The sequence below is a fragment of the Mastigoproctus giganteus genome, chromosome 2 (genome assembly GCF_048544385.1).
Source record: "Mastigoproctus giganteus isolate SK-2022 chromosome 2, ASM4854438v1, whole genome shotgun sequence".
Taxonomy (NCBI): domain Eukaryota; kingdom Metazoa; phylum Arthropoda; class Arachnida; order Uropygi; family Thelyphonidae; genus Mastigoproctus; species Mastigoproctus giganteus.
In genome coordinates, this window is record NC_143576.1 from 230166240 (window position 1) to 230187685 (window position 21446).

The 21446-nt window shown below is 40.4% G+C and overlaps 1 protein-coding gene across 1 annotated transcript in view; it reads left to right on the forward strand.

The window, feature by feature from the left end:
- LOC150090225 (monocarboxylate transporter 9-like) overlaps nt 1-21446 on the forward strand; it is a 50014-nt gene that overhangs the window by 9829 nt on the left and 18739 nt on the right. Inside the window, exons 2-3 of the mRNA XM_090390213.1 lie at nt 361-504; nt 18817-19749. Coding sequence (XP_090246339.1) covers nt 361-504; nt 18817-19749 — 1077 coding nt within the window. The remainder of the gene's footprint in view (nt 1-360; nt 505-18816; nt 19750-21446) is intronic.

Here is a 21446-nt window from a genome sequence, read left to right on the forward strand (position 1 = left end):
CAAAAGACCACTTCTTCCTGCCTTGGAATAAACTTGCATTTTATTTCTCTACGATTATTATTCAGTTATTTGTATTTGTATTCATTTAGATTAAAACGAACAGTTATCGAAATTCAAGGTTAACAAATGCCTTCAGTCTCTTCAACTCGCACATAGTTCCAGGGTATTATAGTCTCTAATAATTTTCCATTCTTGGATTACGCTGGAAATAATCATTAAATTTCCATTTCTGTCTTTATGAATCAACGTAAAGCACACTTACATTCGCTATAACAAATAATTATCTTCGAGGTGTATAAGCTAATTAGAATTACGTTTTTAAAATGCTATGAATGCAGTGAAATTTCTTTATTCTTACAGCGTTGCTTGGAGGGATGTTAACACATAACTTTGGTACTCGTAAAGTAGCATTGGCTGGCAGTCTTACTTCAGTGGTTGGAGTAACAGCGTCTGCATTTGCTAAAAGTGTACAGTGGCTGGTGATTTCCTATGGATTTGCCCTTGGTAAGTATGGCGATAACAGAGGTGAATGCCTTGTAAATACACTGCTAGTGAACTATCCAAGCACCTCCCCTCTCTTCATGTTCTTTATTTACAATGTTTGGTTAGTCAACATCTTGACTAAAATTGCTTTTTTTAGTGTCGGAAAAAGTGAATTAGAGGAGTTATTTCGCGCTCTTTATATCCGTAGAATTGGTTTGAAAAGTTGCACATCGAATTTGAAGTTCGCAGTATACCTGTGGTGAGAAAAAAGTGGGTGTTAGGGAGTCAGAGAAGGATTGGAAGTACCGTTATCTGAACCCAAAAAAAACCCCAGTTTTTCGAGATTCCGTCTCAAGTTTTTATGTCTAGAGGCTACTAATAATATTTGTGGGCAGAAAGCTTGAAACTAGATAAATTTCTACCTATAACATTGGTTAATGTATTTGCATTCAGTTTGTACACCGGCATAATTATTAAAGTACTTCGCATTATGAAATCCCTCACGACTAGTTGCCCTACTACATGAAATACGTATCGTTTCCCCTTTAGAGAATACACAGAAATAAGTAACAGGAGTCTTCTCTCTGATGAGGAAGCATCACTTATATACATCGATTTATCTACAGTGACAGACAAAAAAACTGTATCACCTTAAAAGAAGTAACATTTGTAGTGAAACGTATAAGATATCGTTTGCTTACAGTCATTTCGTTGTTTGAAAAGCAAAGGTATTGCGTCAGACGAGGCTTCTATTGCATTAGACAGTAATTTCAAGGCAGTAATTGCATCAGCCGTTTCTATAAATACGGCGTTGGAAGGGAATACACGCCCATTAGTATCCTGTTTTGTGGATGTGTAAGCATGGCTCAATATGTTCAGTTGACACCAAGAAAAAAAAGTGTAGCTGTTGCTCTGTCCCAGGAAGGGATTTCTACGCGTGCTTTCGCTGATGAAATAGGCTGCCACCAGTCAACAGTATCCTGGGTGCTGAAATTAAAGAGTGAAACCGGTGATGTGAAGTGAGGACCTGGATCAGGCCTTAAGAGAGCGACTACGCCGTCCCAAGGAGCGATATTTGAAACTTCTTAATCGCCATGCCAGTGCTCCTGTTCTAAAACAGGACTTTGAGATGGCCTCTGGTGTTGAAACAAGTGCACGAACTATCCAAAGACGGCTTTCAGAATGCCTATCGGCCCAAGAAGAAACCTTCGTCGACCCCACAAATGAGGAAGAAGCGACTTGCTTCGGCTAAAATGCATGTTTCGTGGACAAAAGCGCAATGGGACACCGTCATCTTTTCTGACGAATCGAAATTCAACCTACATAGCTCGGATGGAAAGCGATATGCAGAAGACGAAAATCGGAGGCATACCATCCTTACACCGACTGTAAAGTTCCCCGCTGGTCAGATGGTCTGGGGATGCATAACAAGCAAAGAGGTGGGGCGAATTAAGTTTATTAACGGAACGGTGAATGCAGAAACCTACGCTGCTATCTTGGAGGAGTGTCTGAAACCCGTTATTAGGGATACCACCCAGACGCCCACAACTTCATTTTTGAACAGGACTCAGCTCCTTGCCACAGAACAAAACTGGTCCGTTTTATGCTATATTGATTTAATGATGAGTTTGTCTTCTTGTCTCACAAGGCTTAAAACATATATACACCAATGTTTTCCCTCGTTTTTCTCCCTTAAGGAGCAGTCATACCTCAGAAATGCTGGCATTACAGCGTTGGACTGGCCCGGCAACAGTCGAGATTTGAACCCTATTGAAAAGTGCTGGTACATAATGTCTAAAATTGCTCAGAAGAAGCCAACAAGTAAGGTTCAGCTGCAGGAGAGCATTGTAAGGGTGTGGTATCAGAAAATTGTGCAACCGTATATCCAGAAGTTGATTAACTCTATGCCAGATCGTTGCAAGGCTGTAATTGCAGCTCAAAGAGGAACAACATATTATTGAGGTCTTATTTTGCTGATTTACAGTACATATTACAATTACGTTAACTTGTTATTTCAGTTTGTATTTATGGCAATTAGGTATATCAGGTGGAGTCTTTTTATTCGATTTCATTCACAGAGATATATATCCCATCTAACAAATGCATTTCGAACATTTCTGCAACCCACAATGCAGCGCAAAACACATTATTTGCAAAATTCACAAGTGATGCAGTTTTTTTGTCCGCCACTCTATATAATTGATCTATTTGTAGTAAGGAGTTTGGTTCTTTGATTGAGTTATATAATGCATTCATGCATAATATGGTTTCAATCTTTCAGAAGACTGGAACCATAGTCATTTGCAGAAGTTACAACCGATGTATTTTGTTAAGTTGCCTCTGCAAAGTTGAAATCGCACTGCAGCACCTACAGCACCGTAGGTTACAACGGGAATAAAAACTAACTTGTATAGAAGACACAGGTCCTGCCTGCGGCTCTAAGGACTTGAACTCAAGTCTTTTCCACACGGTGTGAGGAGGATGACGACCCTACAAACTGTGCTACCCAGGAGGACAAGGGTGAAAGCAGAATCATTCGAAGAATCATTAAGCTTTAATCATCATGTAGCAGTAAAACATTAATTTGATCATATGGGATGCTAAGTTCTCTTTACTCCTTCCTGGCACCACAATATATTGCTTGATCTTGTCCATAATGTTGTTGCGGTGTGGAAGAAATTATTTACTGTCATCAAGATTTATCCCCACTTACTTGACTGATCGGTGATTAACAGGTGAATAGTCTTTATAGTGTATGGCGGGAGGGCCGTTCACCTTGTGCTTTATCCTTTAACGTAAGAATCTTACATTTTCAGTGGCAACAGTAACCCTGTAAGTGCTGGAATATTCCGCCAAGGCAGAGAGATCGGATCTGGCTTGCCGTTCCAGCGCAATCGATGGAATTTCTAGAAATATAACAAGGTCGTCTGCGTACAATATAAAGATTGTGTTCTGACTAGTCATTGAAAGCCCGTCACCCAGCATCATACTCCAGACTCGTGGACTCAGGATAGAACCCCAAAGGCAGCCTCTGGTAAGCGAAGAAGCGATACTGTGGAATTTAGTCTTTATGCTGGTTTTTCGCTTGAGAAAATAGCTGTTCAGACAATGATGGATCTCTGAGAGTGTTCGGCAAGTCTAATTGATAGCTTGCCGAATTGATAGCGCATTATTGATAACTAACTAAAATACGGTGTCCGTTTATGCTGCTGATAGAAATTTAATTTTAGATAGTTATACTTAACTTTATAGAATGATTCGCCCACCAGTGAATTCCTCTTCCTCTGCTCAAGCCTCATGTGGTATCTTCGTGATATAATGAACAGGTATTTCTAATTTTTAAATATTCCTGCTCACTTTTGAATTCCTCCATTACATTGTATGCATAGCGCTTTAGCCTTCATGAACCAGGAAAAGTCCCCGCTACTCTAAAGGCGGCATAAGGTGACAATGCGTCAACCTTGACCAAGTGACAAAGCATCGCATTACCAAGATCCCTAGGGAAATGCTCCCTCTCTTCAATCTTTTGTGTTAAGTACACCTGTCTCAACCATTTAAGCTTTCTTGTGTTCTTACAGTCATCACTGTGGAACGCGAATATAAAAGCTGCAAGCTTAACAGTACTAGAGGGAAAAACTACTAGGAATTAAAGACTAACTCCTAAAAGTGAGCATTATTTACTCCTTCCAAGTGATTTTAAACCCGAAATCAGGCATGTCACAAAAACAGAATAACTTGCAACAATCTGTCTGCCTAGCCTGCCGCGACGGGAAGGAACCAACCATTCGATGTCACATGTGCAAATTTACCTTTTGTGCCCACTCGGTTAAAACAGACATCACACATCTTTTCAAACAACGTCGGAGAAGGTTCGCTTGTGACAAATGCCTTGGAGATCTCTCTGAATTATCTGAACTTATAGCATTAGCAGAGGCATATGATTCAAGAAAGCAGCTTATGCAGCATCAGCCAAAAAAAAAAAAAAAAAACACTTCCATTTCACCCCTCCGTTCGTTCGAAATACCTGTCCAGCTGAGCCTTAAATTTATTTAGGCTATCAACTTCCACAACAAGGGATGGAAGTCTGTCCCACCAAACCAACTACTCGCTGGCTAAAGGCAAATTTCCGCACATCTATCCTACATCTGTCTTTCCTCAATTTGAATTTGTCCTCTCAGGTGATTATTCTGAGCAAGAGGAAGAATCCCATTGGTATTGAGCATGCTCACACCATTCAAGGCTTTATACACCTCTATCAGATCACTTCGCCGGTGCCTAGTCTTCAGACACTGTAATTTGCAAAACTTAAGCCTTTCTTCGTAAGAGTAACCCTTTGTTCCATTCACATACTACAGAGTTGACACGTTGCTCTGGTGTTGCTGTTTCCCATATGTAGTACTTTACATTTGTCAATGTTAACCTTCATTTGCCACCTCTCAGCACACCTGCTCAACCTTTCTAGATCCTGTTGCAGCAGCATAGCGTTAGTAGTGTCCTTAACAACCCTGCCAACCTTTGTATCGTCTGCAAACTTGGACATTAAGCCTGATATACCATCATCAATATCATTTATAAATACCGAAGTAAACAATGGACCCAACACTGAACCCTGAGGGACTCCACTAATAACATTAGTCCACGATGAGCAGTGTCCATTGATTACCACTCTCTGTCTTCTCCCCCTCAACCATCCCTTTATCCATAGCAGCAATTTGACTCCAATGCCACACTGCTCTAATTTATGCAGCAGTATTCCATGTGCAACAGTATCAAAAGCCTTTCTAAAATTCAAATATATGATATCAAAGTTATTCCCTGCATCCAATTCTTTTGTGACTACATCATAGTATCCAATCAAATTTTTCAGGCAAAACTTTCTCTTAACAAAACCATGCTGTGTCCGAGCTATAACTGAAGTCTTGTCTAGATGATCCTGCAGTGCTTCTTTAACCAGTGCCTCCATTAATTTTCCGGGAACAGAAGTTAAACTAACAGGTCTATAATTACTTGTGTCGCCCTTTGATCCTCCTTTGTGAATTGGGGTCACATTTACACATCTCCAGTCCATGGGTACTTCCCCTGAGTCCAAGGAAGCTCTCATAATTATGGCTAAGGGTTTGCTTACTTCCTTTGCTGCCTCCTTTAATATAACTGGATAGATCCCATCCACCCCAGATGCCTTTTTTGTGTTTATCTTCAACAGTTTCTCCTCCACTTTAATCTCAGTTATTACAAGATTATCTAGCTCACTGCCAGAGTTGAATACGCCTCTGGCATTCCCCTTCCTGAATAACTCCTCATGTGTGAATGTAGATGCAAAATATTCATCTAGTTTGTTAGCTACCTGAACAGGATCATCAACATTTGTACCATCGATATCAAGTGGACCAATCTGATACATTCCCTTCTTTCTAGAGTTTACATAAGTAAATAACTCTTTGCTGTTTTTCTTTGCATCCCTTGCCAAAGATTTCTCGTAATCTGCCTTCGCCTGCCTAACCTCCTTTGTAACTTGGTTACAGACCAACTTATATCTAGCATAGGCTTCTGTGTCATGTTAATTTGTGTGTATCCCATGCATTTTCCTTCTCTGCCATATGTCTCATTAGTTCATCCGACATCCATTTAGGCCTAAATCTTGAACAATATTTCTTAGTTGGTATGTAAAGCCTAGTAGCTTCCAAGGTAAGTTCTTTGAATGATTCTCATTTTGAATTTGCTGTTGGTAACATCATCAGTTGGTCCCACCGTATAAAATTTAGATACTGTCTCAGACCATCGTAGTCGCTTTTACGAAAGCAAAAACCCTTTTCCCTTTACCCCTGATGGTAGTTACCTCTTTGAGTAAATCCCACTTCAGCACACTGTGATCACTGCCGCCTAGTGGTTCCTTTATCTGCAGATTCTTAATGCATGAAGAATGACTACTGATAATCAAATCAAGAGTATTACTCCCTCTAGTTGCCTCCCGAACACGCTGATGTAGAAAACAATCATCCAATAAATTCACAAAAGCCTTGCTAGTGTGTGAGTGACCAACCCACAAATTCCAGTCAATATCTGGGAAATTAAAATCCCCCATTATATGACTGTTTGATTTAATGGCCCACTCTATTTTCCTGTACAGTTTTTTATTATACTCATCAGAGTCATTAGGCCTATAGCACACTCCTACTCTCAATTTTGATCTCCCAATGCTTATGTCACACCAAACTGACTCGACACTACACTGTCCAGCGATGTCGACTGGCTTCACTTCCTTTGATTTTATGTGTTTCTTAACTAATAGCATAACCCCCTCCCTTCCTACCCTGTCTATCCTTTCTGTAGACGTTGTACTCCCCAAATTCCAGTTCTGCATTCCTTATACCTGTGAGGCACCACGTCTCTGATATCCCAACAATATCTGCCTTTGATATTTTGAGCAATACCTCAAATTCATCAAATTTATTTACCAAACTCCTAGCATTGGTGTACACACAAGTATACATGCACCTGTTCCTATTCTTAGCTACGCTAACAAAACCCAGTGTTTACTTGTATCGCAATGACTTCCAGCAGTCTCTGAAACATCCTGCATCTTGTTTTCCAGGCTGCTGCTCATTCCAATAGAAGCAGTGCAAGAATCACTTTCACCTCTGCCAGTGGCTACTGTTAATTTATTAGTCTTTGTCTCCCCCCCAAGCTAGCAGTTTTCCGACCCACCTAACACTGTCTCGATAGCATCAGCAAATATTCTTGCACCCTTTCTATTTTTTTAAGTGTATCCCCCCTTTCTGTAGAAGCAGTCTCTCCTGTTAACAAGTACAGACCAGGCTGAAAAACATTCTACCCTTTGAGCCTTGCACAATATTTGCAAGGCCGAATTGATCGACAAGGCTCTCATCATATACTCCCTCCTATCGTGTCTGGGCAGAATTGCAGACACTTTCAAATTCAACCCTAATTCCCGGCTTTTTTTCAACAGTGACCTGTACTTGTTAAGTAATTCTGCCGGTCTCCTACTCTTAATATCATTAGTGCCAACGTGCACAACTGCATCACCCTTTTGTGCCCTTAAAAGATGATATCCGCTCTACAACGTCATCAGCCTGTGTCCCAGGCAGACATACTCTGGTCTTGTTCCACCTATCCTTTTACATACCATGTTCTCGTTTCCCTGACAATAGAGTCACCAACAACTACTAGTTCCTTTGGGACCAGCGCATTCTGCCTTGGGGTTGCCGCTGTGTTGCGTGATGACCAAGTGCAAGCTCTGGCGTTGATGTGGGCAGCTGAGAGCTTGATGGGCCCCTCAATTTAGATCCTTCGAGGGCATCCCCCCTGTCCTTCAAACTCTCATATAGGCCCATAACAACGCTGAGTTGTCGCCTGATTCCCTTACATTCCTTACATCGCGCACACACAAAGACATCCCCCATGGCAATATCATGTCCCGTACCCGATTATCCACAAACATCAAACAAGCAGTGCATTTTAAAAGGCTGTGATTCAGTGGGCAACTGCCGCTCTCAGTTCTTCTCTGAGCCACAGCACTCCATTAGCTTGAGCCTTTTGCTTTGCTGCTCTGGTCTGAATCATGATTTCTATTTAATTTGAATAAAATTTTAATTTCAGTACAAAATTAAAGCTCTAAACCTGTATCCCAATACAGTTATAACGCTATATATATTTTTAAGTATCAAATATTATTTACGAGTTCCGTTTATATAACTTCCGTATCAAGTTATGTGTTAATTGATTATGTTACGTTTGTAATCTAAGTTGTTATATGTATTTAGTTGAAAAGTACAATTTAATTGACAATGAAGTTTAACAAGATTAATAGATTTTACTGATTAATTGACAATATTATACTATACTTACTAACGCTATCTAGTTCGGGATATAACGTTGTATCGTGTAACAAAGGCGGCAAATTACGAACGGTAAATCTGCGGACACTTAAGTATTAATTAGCTTCCAAATCTTGCGTGTCAGTTCAGAATAAACTAAGGATCCTGACTAGATTTATAAGCTACTTATAGAAAATAATTTGTTTGATTTAACAGTTAGTCAATAAAGCGTCTAAATATGGCTAAAAAACTTCTCGTTCAGCGGAGCTGCAACTTGTAACACGTGGATTTGATACCCTTACCGATACTTTTATGCAATTACAAGGCCGGGTAAAGAATTAATACACCAGATTAATCAGAAAATCACAAAACAATGCTATACTACTAAATTTAAATCAAAAGTTTTAGAGAAAATAATTTCGAATCAATAAATAAGAAAATCCACTTAGCGGCTTTGAACACTTCTGACTCCCACTAGCCTCGTCAGCAGACTTCATCTTCATCTCTCCCGGACTGAAACTAGCCCTAGCGACTAGACAATCCCTGATCCAAATCAGTACTCTCAGTCAAATACCGGTTTGCCTGAACCTTCACTCATAACCGTCTCATGTGTTGAAGCGGTGGGCAACGCGACGTCACATGACGGCACTGCCAATCACGTAATATGCAGCACTAATCACCCCAATTTTCCATCAGATCATAATAACGATCAAAATTGTGCCTCGAACGCTAACGTATTCTCCACCTCAAGCCAGTCATTAGTCATAACAGATACTTTCCAAGTCGAAGGTAATTCTCCAAGAATTAATGCCGAAATGACAGTGTCGACGCCTCCTCTACAGCAGACAGTGCAGATTTCGTGATCCACCTAATTTACCAATTAAGGTCCCAAACTGAAGATCTCAAGGATGAGGTTTACTCACTGAGGAACCAAAATAAGTATATCACTCATATGCTCTCGGACCTCTGTTCTTTGGCTAGCCAAAATGGCAAGCTGACATCTCAGGCACCAATAATACCCAAAAGGACAAAAACTACTCATCCAGTAAAGCCTCCTAGCCATATAAAGCCTGGCTCCCACATCTAAATCCAATCAAGATAATCAGTAGGGAGTTCTGCAGACACTCCGACTGAGCACGGACCGATCATGCACTCATCAGAAAGACACACTCAGTGGCTGGTGAGCAACCACAGCGTCATGCTACAGAAGTATCTCAGCGAGAGAACCGACCAGGAAATAACAAAGACTCCCTACAGGCTCAAAACAAAACAATAATTTAACTAACGCCCATCATGTTTTCTGCCCACCTCATATGATGGCGTGCTTACCAACAGCCTTTCTAGTCATACCTACGTCCTATCTGGAGATATACAAAATTCCCTCATTCCAGCAGCCAACCCCGCCCCATATTCCTCAGGATGCCGCCGAGCTACCAATAGTGATCGCCCTCCCCATCATGCTGTTATCACTAACCAGGCCTCTTTATCCCGCCAAGTAACAGCCTCCAAATCTCGTCTGACACTGGCCGAGAAATATAGTATCTCCGTCGTTCCCACCAGAGCCAAGATCTTCGCCTCCAAATTTGGACCTAGAACCTCTCCTGAATCTATTAGGGGAATGTTTATTAAGGAGCATAACCTCTCAGTTCAGGTTAAACGGCTTAAAAGTCGGCAAACATCCTATGCCTCCTTCCTTATAATGTGTTCACCCGCTGTCTACCAGAAGGTTGTAGATCCTGACTCCTGGCCCCAAGGAATATATATCAGACCATTTTCTGAGGAAAACAGACCCCATCAACAATCTCAACTAATTCACCCTCCTCGATAGCAATCAAGGCCTCAAGGAGACAAGTATGAATGCTCTACGCTCCAGGCATTGTCTCAAAATGTGCGCAGCATAAGTCGCAATTATACTAGTGGTGAACCACATCGGCATCATCAAACTGATTCCATCAGCCTGAGATCACCAGTAATAAACAGTTCGGGAATGCTCATCCCAATATGGGTCACGAATCTACGAACTTGAAAGCCTGCTATCAATAAAAACGAGGTATGTGCCTTAAAAAAGATCTCCCGAAATTATGCAGTCAGAGTCTTGTACCAGAATGTTAGAAGCCTTCTCAATAAGCTGGATACCGTTGACCAAATTCTCCTCGCCAATGATATCGATATCCTCTGTGTCACCGAGACCTGTCTTGATAAAGACCAAGAATATTTTATATCCTGTGTTCCTGCTGGATATAAATCTGCTTTCACTTCTAGAGTTGGGCAAAGAGGAGGTGGTGTTGGAATTTTCTTTAAGAGCTCACAAACCTCACTCATTCATCAAGTCTCTAGCCAAACATCAGCGTGCGAAGCGCTTGCTTTTACTCTCAGCTATCATAGGGTCCTCCTAGATGTAGTTATTATATATATACCCCCAGCGCCTTCTTATGAAGCTATCCATGAAATATCTAACTGGATCATCAACCAGCTTTATCCTTCAGCCTTGCACTTCGTCTGTGGAGATTTTAATCTACCTCCTCAGCTAGCTAACCTTCAGCAAAAGCTCCTATCAAACTTATCTTGTTTTTTTTTTTTTTTTTTTTTTTTTTTGGTAGTTGTTGGCGCATAGGCTTCTGTGGCCATAATGCACCTCCCAAGGTTTTTTTGCAGTACTTTGATCCAAGCCCGAGGCGGGAATCGAACCCGCGACCTTTGGGTTGCCAGGCAGGCACTTTACCCACCCGGCTAGCTCGGTCGGCAACTTATCTTGTACAGGGTTACAAATGATCAACGATCTCCCCACAAGAGGTAATAACCAATTAGATCTCATTCATGCTTCTTTTACCAGCCAGAGACTTATTTCAATTCGGACCACAAGCCAACTGAATCGGTGTTCTTTTACACATACCTGCTCAAAACTTCAATGTTGTGAATTTGACTAATACCAAAGTAATAGTTAGTCCCAGGTTTTTGAGTATTTTTAAATGTGTTGAGGCTGCCTCTGTCATCCCATGGACAGTTCTAGAAAATTGTGATCTAGAAATTGCAGTGAATTTGCTTACTAGCTGGCTTAAGACTATGACGACATTTTCAGCATCAAAGAGAATTTCCATCATGCCTCGGTCCAGAGCATGGTGGACTCCCCATCTTAAAATGAACTTCAAGTTAAAGCAGCATCTGCACAAAATGTGGAAGCAGTCACACAGTATCCAAGACAGGATAGCCTACTCCAGAGCTCGCGCAACATTTAATAAGCAGAAATCAAAAGCAAATAAGCATTATATGGATAGAACCCTTCGTAGCGGAAAATGCCCCTACTCTGAGCGGCCTTCTGATTTCCCCCTAAATCTTGAACCTGACCAGTGGCTTGACTTCATATCTAGATTTGCCTCGAACACGGAACAATGTCCTGATCTTCATACTCCAACAACTAGAATCCCGCTTGACACTCTGTGGGCAGTATCAATCTCCAGGGAACAGCTTATTGCTGCCATTAATCCCACATCAGCTTCTGCTACGGAGATTCGGTGCTGACGGAATCCTCCAATTCATTATTAAATGTCTTAGTCCATATACAGGGTGTCTCAAAAATATTGGTAGAAACATTTAGGGGAGGTAGGTAATATCTAAAGGAACGTGAATCGCATAGGAACCCACAACCGGAAACGTCACGGGAAAGTAGTAGCAGAGGCACAAGAAGCAGAAATGACACAAGACAGTAGTTAGTGGCAAACATTTATTTAACATAATATTAACAATGGAGTACGAGATGAATGCATTTCATGATGTTACAACAGATGCTCGAAGGTTCCACCATAAGACGCGATGCATGCGTGACACCGAATTGCAATGAACGCATTCATACCAACAAGAAAATATTGCAGCAGGATGATCCCAAAATCGATGAATGCAGAGCTGGCCACTCAAATAGAGCAGAAAAAGTTAGCATGGGACAGTTACATAGCGCTGGAGCCTACTACAAGTTGATTTGGAACATTAAGAGGGCGCTGACTCTCTTTAAAAATTACAGCAGTGAGTTACAGGCTCCGAAAAAGCGATAAGTGTTTGCCTTTTTATTTACATAATTGTTATTTTATATTTTACTTAATACGTAGTATTATAGTTATAGTTACGCTGGTTATTTTTATTTTTATTTAGATTAAAGAGTTTTTTTGTAGATTACTACTTAATTTACATAAAAACGTTATTTCGTTCGAATCTTGCAGCCATTGTTTTTGTATATAGTGGTAGGGAATTCAAATTTTTTAATTGAGGTAGCTAGGTAACTCTAACGCATAATTATATACAGTAATACGCTTCACTGTTTCTATTAAATAGCGTAGTATTGACATTTATCAATAAATAAATTTAATTTATTGATCTTATTAATTTAAAATAACATGCCCCAAATTAGAGCAGCAAAGCAACGGGCACAAAGTAGCAGGAGTGATGTGACTCGGGGGAGAACTGAGGGGGCGATTCTCCAACGCATCACAGCCTAAAAAAATGTGCAACTTGTGAAATGTTTGCCGGACTCTCTGGAACGGAACATGATATTGCCATGGGGGATGTCTTTGTATGTGCGCGATGTAAGGAGTGTGAGGAAATCAGGCGACAATTCAGCGTTGTTATGGGCCTATATGAGAGTTTGAAGGACAGGGTGGATGCCCTCGAAAGATCTGAACTGAGGGGCCCATCAAACTCTCAGCTGCCCACATCAACGCCAGAGCTTGCACTTGGTCATCACGCAACACAGCGGCAACCCCCAAAGCAGCATACGCTGGTCCCAAAGGAACTAGTAGTTGTTGGAGACTCTGTTTTCAGGCAAATGGAGAACGTGCTTTGTAAAAAGGATAGGTGGAACAGGACCAGGGTATGTCTGCCAGGGGCAAAGGTTGATGACGTTGTAGAGCGGATATCATCTTTTAAGGGCATAAAAGATGATATAGTTGTATATGATGATATATACTGAGGGGCCCATCAAACTCTCAGCTGCCCACATCAACGCCAGAGCTTGCACTTGGTCATCACGCAACACAGCGGCAACCCCCAAAGCAGCATACGCTGGTCCCAAAGGAACTAGTAGTTGTTGGAGACTCTGTTTTCAGGCAAATGGAGAAAGTGCTTTGTAAAAAGGATAGGTGGAACAGGACCAGGGTATGTCTGCCAGGGGCAAAGGTTGATGACGTTGTAGAGCGGATATCATCTTTTAAGGGCATAAAAGATGATATAGTTGTACACGTTGGCACTAATGATATTAAGCGTAGGAGACCGGCAGAATTACTTAACAAGTACAGGTCACTGTTGAACAAAAGCCGAGAATTAGGGTTGAATTTGAAAGTGTCTGCAATTCTGCCCAGACGAATTCGGCCCTGGAAGGATTGTGCAAGGCTCAAGGGATAGATTTTTTTTCAGCCTGGTCTGTACTTGTTAACAGGAGAGACTGCTTCTACAGGGATGGGATACACTTAAATAGAAAGGGTGCAAGAATGTTTGCTGATGCTATCGAGGCAGTGTTAGGTGGGTCGGAAAACTGATAGCTTGGGGGGATACAAGGACTAATAGTTTAACAGTAGCCGTAAGGAGAGGTGAAGGAGATTCTTGCACAACTTCTATTAGAATAAGTAGCTACCTGGAGCGAGAGGTGTTGGGGGGTTCAGGGACGGGTGGCAGTCATCCTGAAATAGGTAGGATATGGGATATGTTAGGGTAACTAGGAATAGGAGTAGGAGCATGTATGCTTACATGTATACCAATGCTAGAAGTATAGTAAATAAATTTGATGAATTTGAAGTGTTGGTCAAGACATCAAAGGCGGATATTGTTGGGATAACAGAGACGTCGGGTCACACAGATATAAGGAATGCTGAACTGGAATTTGGGGAGAACAATGTGTACAGAAAGGATAGACAGGATAGAAAGGGAGGAGGTGTTATGCTGTTAATAAAGAAAAACATAAAATCAAAAGAAGTGCATCCAGTTGATAGAGATGAACAGTGCACTGTTGAGTCAGTTTGGTGTGACATAAGCACTACAAAAGCAAAAATAAGAGTAGGAGTGTGTTATAGGCCTAGTGACTTGAATGCAATGAACAATGTACAGAGAAATAGAGTGGGGTAGTAAATCGGAATGTCTTATAATGGGGGATTTTAACTTCCCAGATATTGACTGGAACTTGTGGGTTGGTCACTCACACACTAGTCAGACTTTTGTGGATTTATTGGACGATTGTTTTCTGCAGCAGCATGTTCGAGAGGCAACCGGAGAAAGTAATACTCTTGATCTGGTTATCAGCAGTGATCATTCATGTATTAGGAATTTGCAGATAAAAGAACCACTAGGTGGCAGTGATCACAGTGTACTGACGTGGGATTTACTTAAAGATTTAATTACCATCAGGGGTAAAGGAAAGAGTTTTTGCTTCTGTAAAGGTGAGTACAGTGGTCTCAGACAGTTTTAAATTCTGTACAGTGGGATCAACTGACGATGTTACCAACAGTAAATTCTAAGTGGGAAGCATTCAAGGAATTAATGGTGGAAGCTACTAAAAGTTTCATACCTATTAAGAAATATTGTTCAAGGTTTAGGCCTAAATGGTTATCAAATGAACTAATGAGATTCGTGACAGAGAAGAAAAATCCATGGGATGCATATAAATTATCAAGCGACTCAGAAGCCTATGGCAGATATAAGCTAGTTTGTAATCAGGTCACAAAGGAGGTTAGGCAGGCGAAGGTAGATTACGAGAAATCCTTGGCAAAAGATGCTAAGAGAAACAGCAAGGATTTCTTTACTTATATAAACTCTAAAAGGAAGAGGATGAATCTGATTGGTCCACTTGACATCGATGGTTCGACTGTTGATGATCCTGCTCAGATAGCAAACAAACTGAATGAGTATTGTGCATCTACATTCACACATGAGGAATTATTAAGGTTTGAAAATGGCAGAAGGTTATCAAATTGTAGCAGGATACTTAATGATTTTGTAATAACTGAGAGCAAAGTGGAGGAGAAATTGTTGAAGTTAAACATAAGAAAAGTACCTTGGGTGTATGGGATCTATCCAGTTATATTAAAGAAGGCGGCAAAGCAACTAAGCAAACCCTTAGCCATAATTATGAGAGCATCCTTGGATTCAGGGGAGGTTTCCACGTACTGGAGATGTGCAAATGTATCCCCAATTCACAAAGGGAGATCGAAGGGTGACACGAGTAATTACAGACCAATTAGTTTAACTTCTGTTCCGGGTAAAATAATGGAGTCACTGGTTAAAGATGCATTGCAGGATCATCTAGACAAGACTGCAGCAATAATTCAGACACAGCATGGGTTTGTTAAGGGAAAGTCTTGTCTGACAAATTTGATAGGATATTATGATGTGGTTACAAAGGAACTGGATGCAAAAATAATTTTGATATCATATATTTGGATTTCAGGAAAGCTTTTGACACTGTTGCGCATGAAAGACTACTGTACAAATTGGAGCAGAATGGTATTAAGGCTACGTTGCTACAATGGATAAAAGGATGGTTACGTGGGAGAAGACAGAGGGTGGTAATCAATGGGTGCTGCTCTTCTTGGACTAATGTTATTAGTGGAGTCCCACAGGGTTCGGTGTTGGGTCCACTGTTGTTTTGTATATTTATCAATGATATTGATGAAGGCATATCAGACTTAATGTCGAAGTTTGCAGATGATACAAAGGTTGGCAGGGTTGTTAATGACAGTAATGGCAGTGTGCTACTACAACAGGATCTAGATAATTTGGGCAGATGGGCTAAGAAGTGGCAACTGAAGTTTAACCTTGACAAATGCAAAGTACTCCATATGGGTAGAAGTAACCCCAGAGAAACATACCAACTGTGTACTACTACACTTAAGGTGGTAGAAAATGAAAAAGACCTGGGAGTAATTGTGCAGGCAGATATGAAGTTTTCTGAGCAATGCAGACAGGCTGCCAGGGCAGGTCATGGGGTTTTGTCAATGATATATAGGAATTTTGCTAGCAGGGAGAAGGAGGTGATTATCCCTCTGTATAAGGCAATGGTCAGGCCACGGCTTGAGTACTGCGTACAGGTCTGGAGGCCTCATTTTAGGAAGGATGTAGATTTACTTGAGCGTGTACAGAGAAGGGCAACAAGATTGGTGAGGGGAATGAAGGGATCCTCTTACCAAGAGAGGCTTAAGTTCTGCAAATTGCAGTGGCTGGAGACTAGGCACCTGCGCGGTGATCTGATTGAGGTGTATAAGGCCTTGAATGGGTTGAGCACGCTGAATTCTGATGAGATCCTTCCACTTGTTCAGATTACGAACCTAAGGGGGCATAAATTCAAATTAAGAAAAGACAGATGTAGATTAGATGTGCGGAAATTTGCCTTTAGCCAGCGGGTGGTTAATTGCTGGAACAAACTTCCATCTGTAGTTGTGGAATTTGATAGCTTGAATAAATTTAAGGAGGAACTAGACAGGCATTTGGAGGGAATGGTGTGGGTTTTTTTTTTTTTTTGGCTGATGCTGCATAAGCTCATACACTTGCATTCTTGCATCACATGTCACCACCACTACTACTACTACTAGTATCGCAGCACAGATAAAGTTAGAGAGGCCAAGGCTGCGTGTGAGAAAGAACTGACCAAAAAGAACAAAGAATGGGAAGAAGCAATTTTTTATGTATGTGAATACTGAAAAAAATCGAATCAGATTGATCCCTTGTGCACTGGGTGTAGGAAAGCCTTAGACAGCCCAGCCGATGTTTCAAATAAATTGAACTGGTAACTTGCATCTGTTTTTACTGAAGAAAGACCTTTCACAGTGAGAAGAGGCTCTGAAAGTGAGCCTGAGTCATATTAAATTAGTGATTTCGAAATTACAGATGACTGTATATTAGAAAACTTTTCGAACTTCGAACATAAAGGCAAATAAGGTTCCTGGAGTTGATGTCATATGCCCAGTAATTTTGAGGGAGGTCGTCAAAGAGTGTATTGAAACAAGGTGTTAATTATGAGGGCATCTTTGGATTATGGAGAGATTCCTTTGGATTGGAGACGTCTCAAAGTATCACTAATAGACAAAGGTGGCTCTAAGAGCGAAAGAAGTGACTACAGACCGGTTAGTCTGAAATAGGAAAAATCTTGGAAACAATGATTAAGAGGGCAATCCAGGGACATTTTGATAGATATTGCATTCTGAATAACACGCAACGTGTTTTTGTTAAGCGAAAATCATGTTTAACTAACTTAGTCAGCTATTTTGACACGAGTCTCATGAACTTGATCTAGCCAACAATTTCGACGTAGCGTGTTTGGATTTTAGCAATGAATTTGACTCGGTAATCGTTGAGAGGTTATTGTATAAGCTTGAACATGTTAGGATTGCTGGAAAAAATTTAAGTTGGATTGCTGCAGGGCAGAAATCAGAGGGTTGTGATTAATGGATATACTTCAGAGTGTTGTTAAGTCAGAAATAAGATCTCTCAGGAATCGGTTCTTGGACCACTGTTGTTTCAGATTTTCATAAACGACATCGACGATGGGATAGAAGGTTTGATGTCAAAATTTGCAGATGGCGTAAAAATTGGTACAGTAGTTAATGATCAGTCCAGCTTCTTCAGGATGATTTGAACAGGCTTCAAGAATATTCAGAAATGTAGCAGCAAAATGCAACAAAATTCAAGGTCTTACACTCGTTGGAACAGAAACCCCAAAATAAATTTTACACTTGGTGGAGTTGAATTAAAAACTGTCGAGAAAAAAGGAATCTGGGAGCTACAATACGGACAGATATGAACTTTTCTAGGCAGTCTAAACTGGCAGCCAGGAAGTTCATGGTGTTCTATTGATGATTTGTCGAACTTTACTTGAAGAGATATCGAGGTTATAGTCTCTCTGTATAAGGCAATTGTAAGACAACATTTGGAATGCTGAGTTCAAGTATAGAGACCTCAAAGAAGACACTGCGCTTCTTGAAATTGACCATCATATGAGGAAGGACTCCGAATATGTGGGCATTTCAAAAGTGACTGAGGTTTACAAAACTCTGAGAGGGGGGTTGGTAAAATGAACCAAGGCGGAATTTTCACTGTTATAGAGAATTGCAAAACTCTTCAGCATAAATTGAAATTACATAGGAAGAAGTTATACTACATTATAGGAAGTCGTTGATTGCTGAAAAAGGTTGCGTTCAGAGGTAGTTGCGACTGATAGTTTCAACAAATTCACAGCTCAACTGGATAGTTATCTCTGTGAGTTTGGAAGCAAATAATTTGTATTTTCTTATCTACTAAATTTTTTGGTCAATGCAGAAAAACGTTCTGGCTTCCTAACACTGTACGGCTACTACTATTACTACGTGACATTATCACTATATGTGACAACAACAGTAACGCCTCATGGCCTTTCTTGTTCTGGAGAAAATTCGAAACAAAAACAACAACAGCAAATCAGTTTCATGTGATTTTTCCCTTTATTATTATGATTATTATTACGTATTTAATATGGATTTTCTTTCTTTAGGTCTTGGAACAGGTCTGCTCTATCCGACAGTTTCCGTCACAATCAGCCAACACTTCAAAACGAAGAAATCTACGATATTTGGAATCGTATTCTCTGCAGCTGCGTTCGGAGGAATGGTTTTATCAGCCATTACGGAAAGATTGATCGAAGTTTATGGATTACGGGGTTCCTTTCTAATTCTTGGGGCAGTTCTGATGAACCTTTTTATTTCAGTAATTGTAATGGGACAGCCTTCCTTTAAGCCTTCAGCAATTCGTCTTGATAATGATAATCAAAAAGCTACTTTTTCTACACTCGCACAATGTCATCATAATACGTCCGATGGAGACGAAGGTAAGACTCCAAATGTCGATGCGGTTTCTGAAGACACTGTGTTGAATCCCGAAGAAAGGCGATCGTCTCTTGAAGAAATTGAAAAAGAAAGAAACGACCCCTCTAAACCCTACAAAGCTATTTTGTCTACACTAAAGCTTACAGCAGTTTTGTTAGTTACTCCAAAATTCATTATAATTACATTTGGCTTATGTGTATTTGTGATTTATAGTAACATCTTTCTCCTCACTATAGTAGATTTCGCTACTGATCACGGAGTCAGTCTGGAGGACAGTGTTTTTCTCTTATTTTCTATTTCTCTGTCAGCTTTTTTCTTCCAGATAATTGTGGGGTGGGTGGCCGATAAGGCATCAATAAAAAAAACAACGGTTGTTATAGTCCTCATGGTAACAAGTGGAGTAAATATGGCTTGCATTCCTTCGGCTAAAAAATATGTAGCTCTAATAGTTAACTCCATTGTTTTGGGATTATCCATGTGTCTTCACCCATTCTACCAAATATTGTATGAAGAGTATGTCGGACTGAATTTACTCGCACTCTCAACTGGTTTGTCAAGGTTTATTACTGGATGTTTCTGTATTTTTATCCCAACTCTTATTGGTAAGTATTCCATATTTATTATCCTTTATTTTCGCATAAAATGTTCATGTGCCAGCATGAGAAAGTGTAAAGTTTGTTTGCATATAATGTTGTCAGTCACCTTCCGCTCAATTTCCCCATCACGGCTGAGTAATGTTCGCAGCTTATCGTGGAATTGCAAAGTACTTGTCGGGCCACTGTTGCATGAAGAGTTTTTTTAGTCGCGGCCACTGATGATCGTTTTAAAGCAAGTATCATGTCGGACAAACAGATTGAACAGCTATATGTAATTCGGTATTGGGTCAGAAGGGACTTAAATGCATCGGAAACAATTAAAAAGATGAATGAAGCGTATGGTAATGAGTTTCTATGGTAAAGTGGTTTCTTCATTAAGACAATGCCAGGCCCCATACGTCTAATATTATGCAGGCAGTGAACCCTGCCACATCCCCCTTATTCACCGGTTTTAGCCACGTGTGATTTCTTCTTGTTTCCACATCTGAAGAAGCTCTGTAAAGCAATCGTTTCCCATCCCATACAACGATACTCGAAGAGCCACAACGGAAGCACTTCGCAGTCTTTCGAAAAATGGCTTGCAAGAAGCATTTAACACGTGGATACCACGGTGGCGAAAATGTGCAAAGTTCAAGGGATTGTATTTCGAGAAGGAGAAATCCACAGAAGTTTCAGATGATGACAATTAAGATAAGATCTTGCACCAGTCCTCGATTAAATGATCGCCCCTCGCATACACACGCCCCATTAACAGAATTTCCTTCAAAACCCATCAGAATTTCTTGAAAACATATTGAGGTTTATAACTCACTCGTTTCGAAAACGCTCGAGCAGACAATACTGTTTTTGTTTCGTTCCCTCTTAGCAGAAAGGTGGGGATTCGCTCTTCAAACTGATTCCTGATATTTTTTCATTTGAAAAGAAGTGAAACGCGATCGTTTCCTTCTAACGTCAAGGGAAAGGGATTCTTATTTCATTGATTCTACCTAAAATTGCTTCCTTGGGAAACTGCTGCTCCTATAGTCATTACTTGACTGCTCAAATGGAATAGTAATGCTATCCTTAAACCAATGAACAGAATGTTTCAAGTCTTTAAGTTGTAGAGTCTTTACAGCGATTGCAAAGTTCCTGCGTTTCCTTTCATGAGTAATAATATTGTTTCATTCAGGATTCAGCTAGTTCACGAATTCTTTTAAATAATGAATGTATTCTTCAGAGAGAATGTCCACTCATTCTTTCACTCTATTATTCTTTCACTCTGTAAGGTATTCTAAGACTGGATTTGGATTATTATGATTAAGTACGGAGGCTCAGCTGAAAAAAAGACATTGAGCTTCGTGAAAGGATCGAAAGACGGACAAATCACAGGTTGAGATAGGAAAAAGCCGACCATTCTGGAATAATATCCATTATTATTTATTTATTTATTTAATCGGGCGGGCAAAGAAAAGTAAGTTACATCCACTCCTTGACAGCAATCAAATGCTAGGAGGGTAAACAGAATTATAAAAATGAATACAATATCAATATTGGATAAAATAAAATATACAGAGATCAAGTCAATAATTAATTACACAAGTTAAGACACATTAGGTTGGACATAATACTCTAAATACATTCAGCGTCTGTCTAAGAAAAGTGCGGGGTTGCCGGCAAGATGCTGCAGGCTCTCGGGAAGAGGAGAAGGAGCGCATATCATCCTC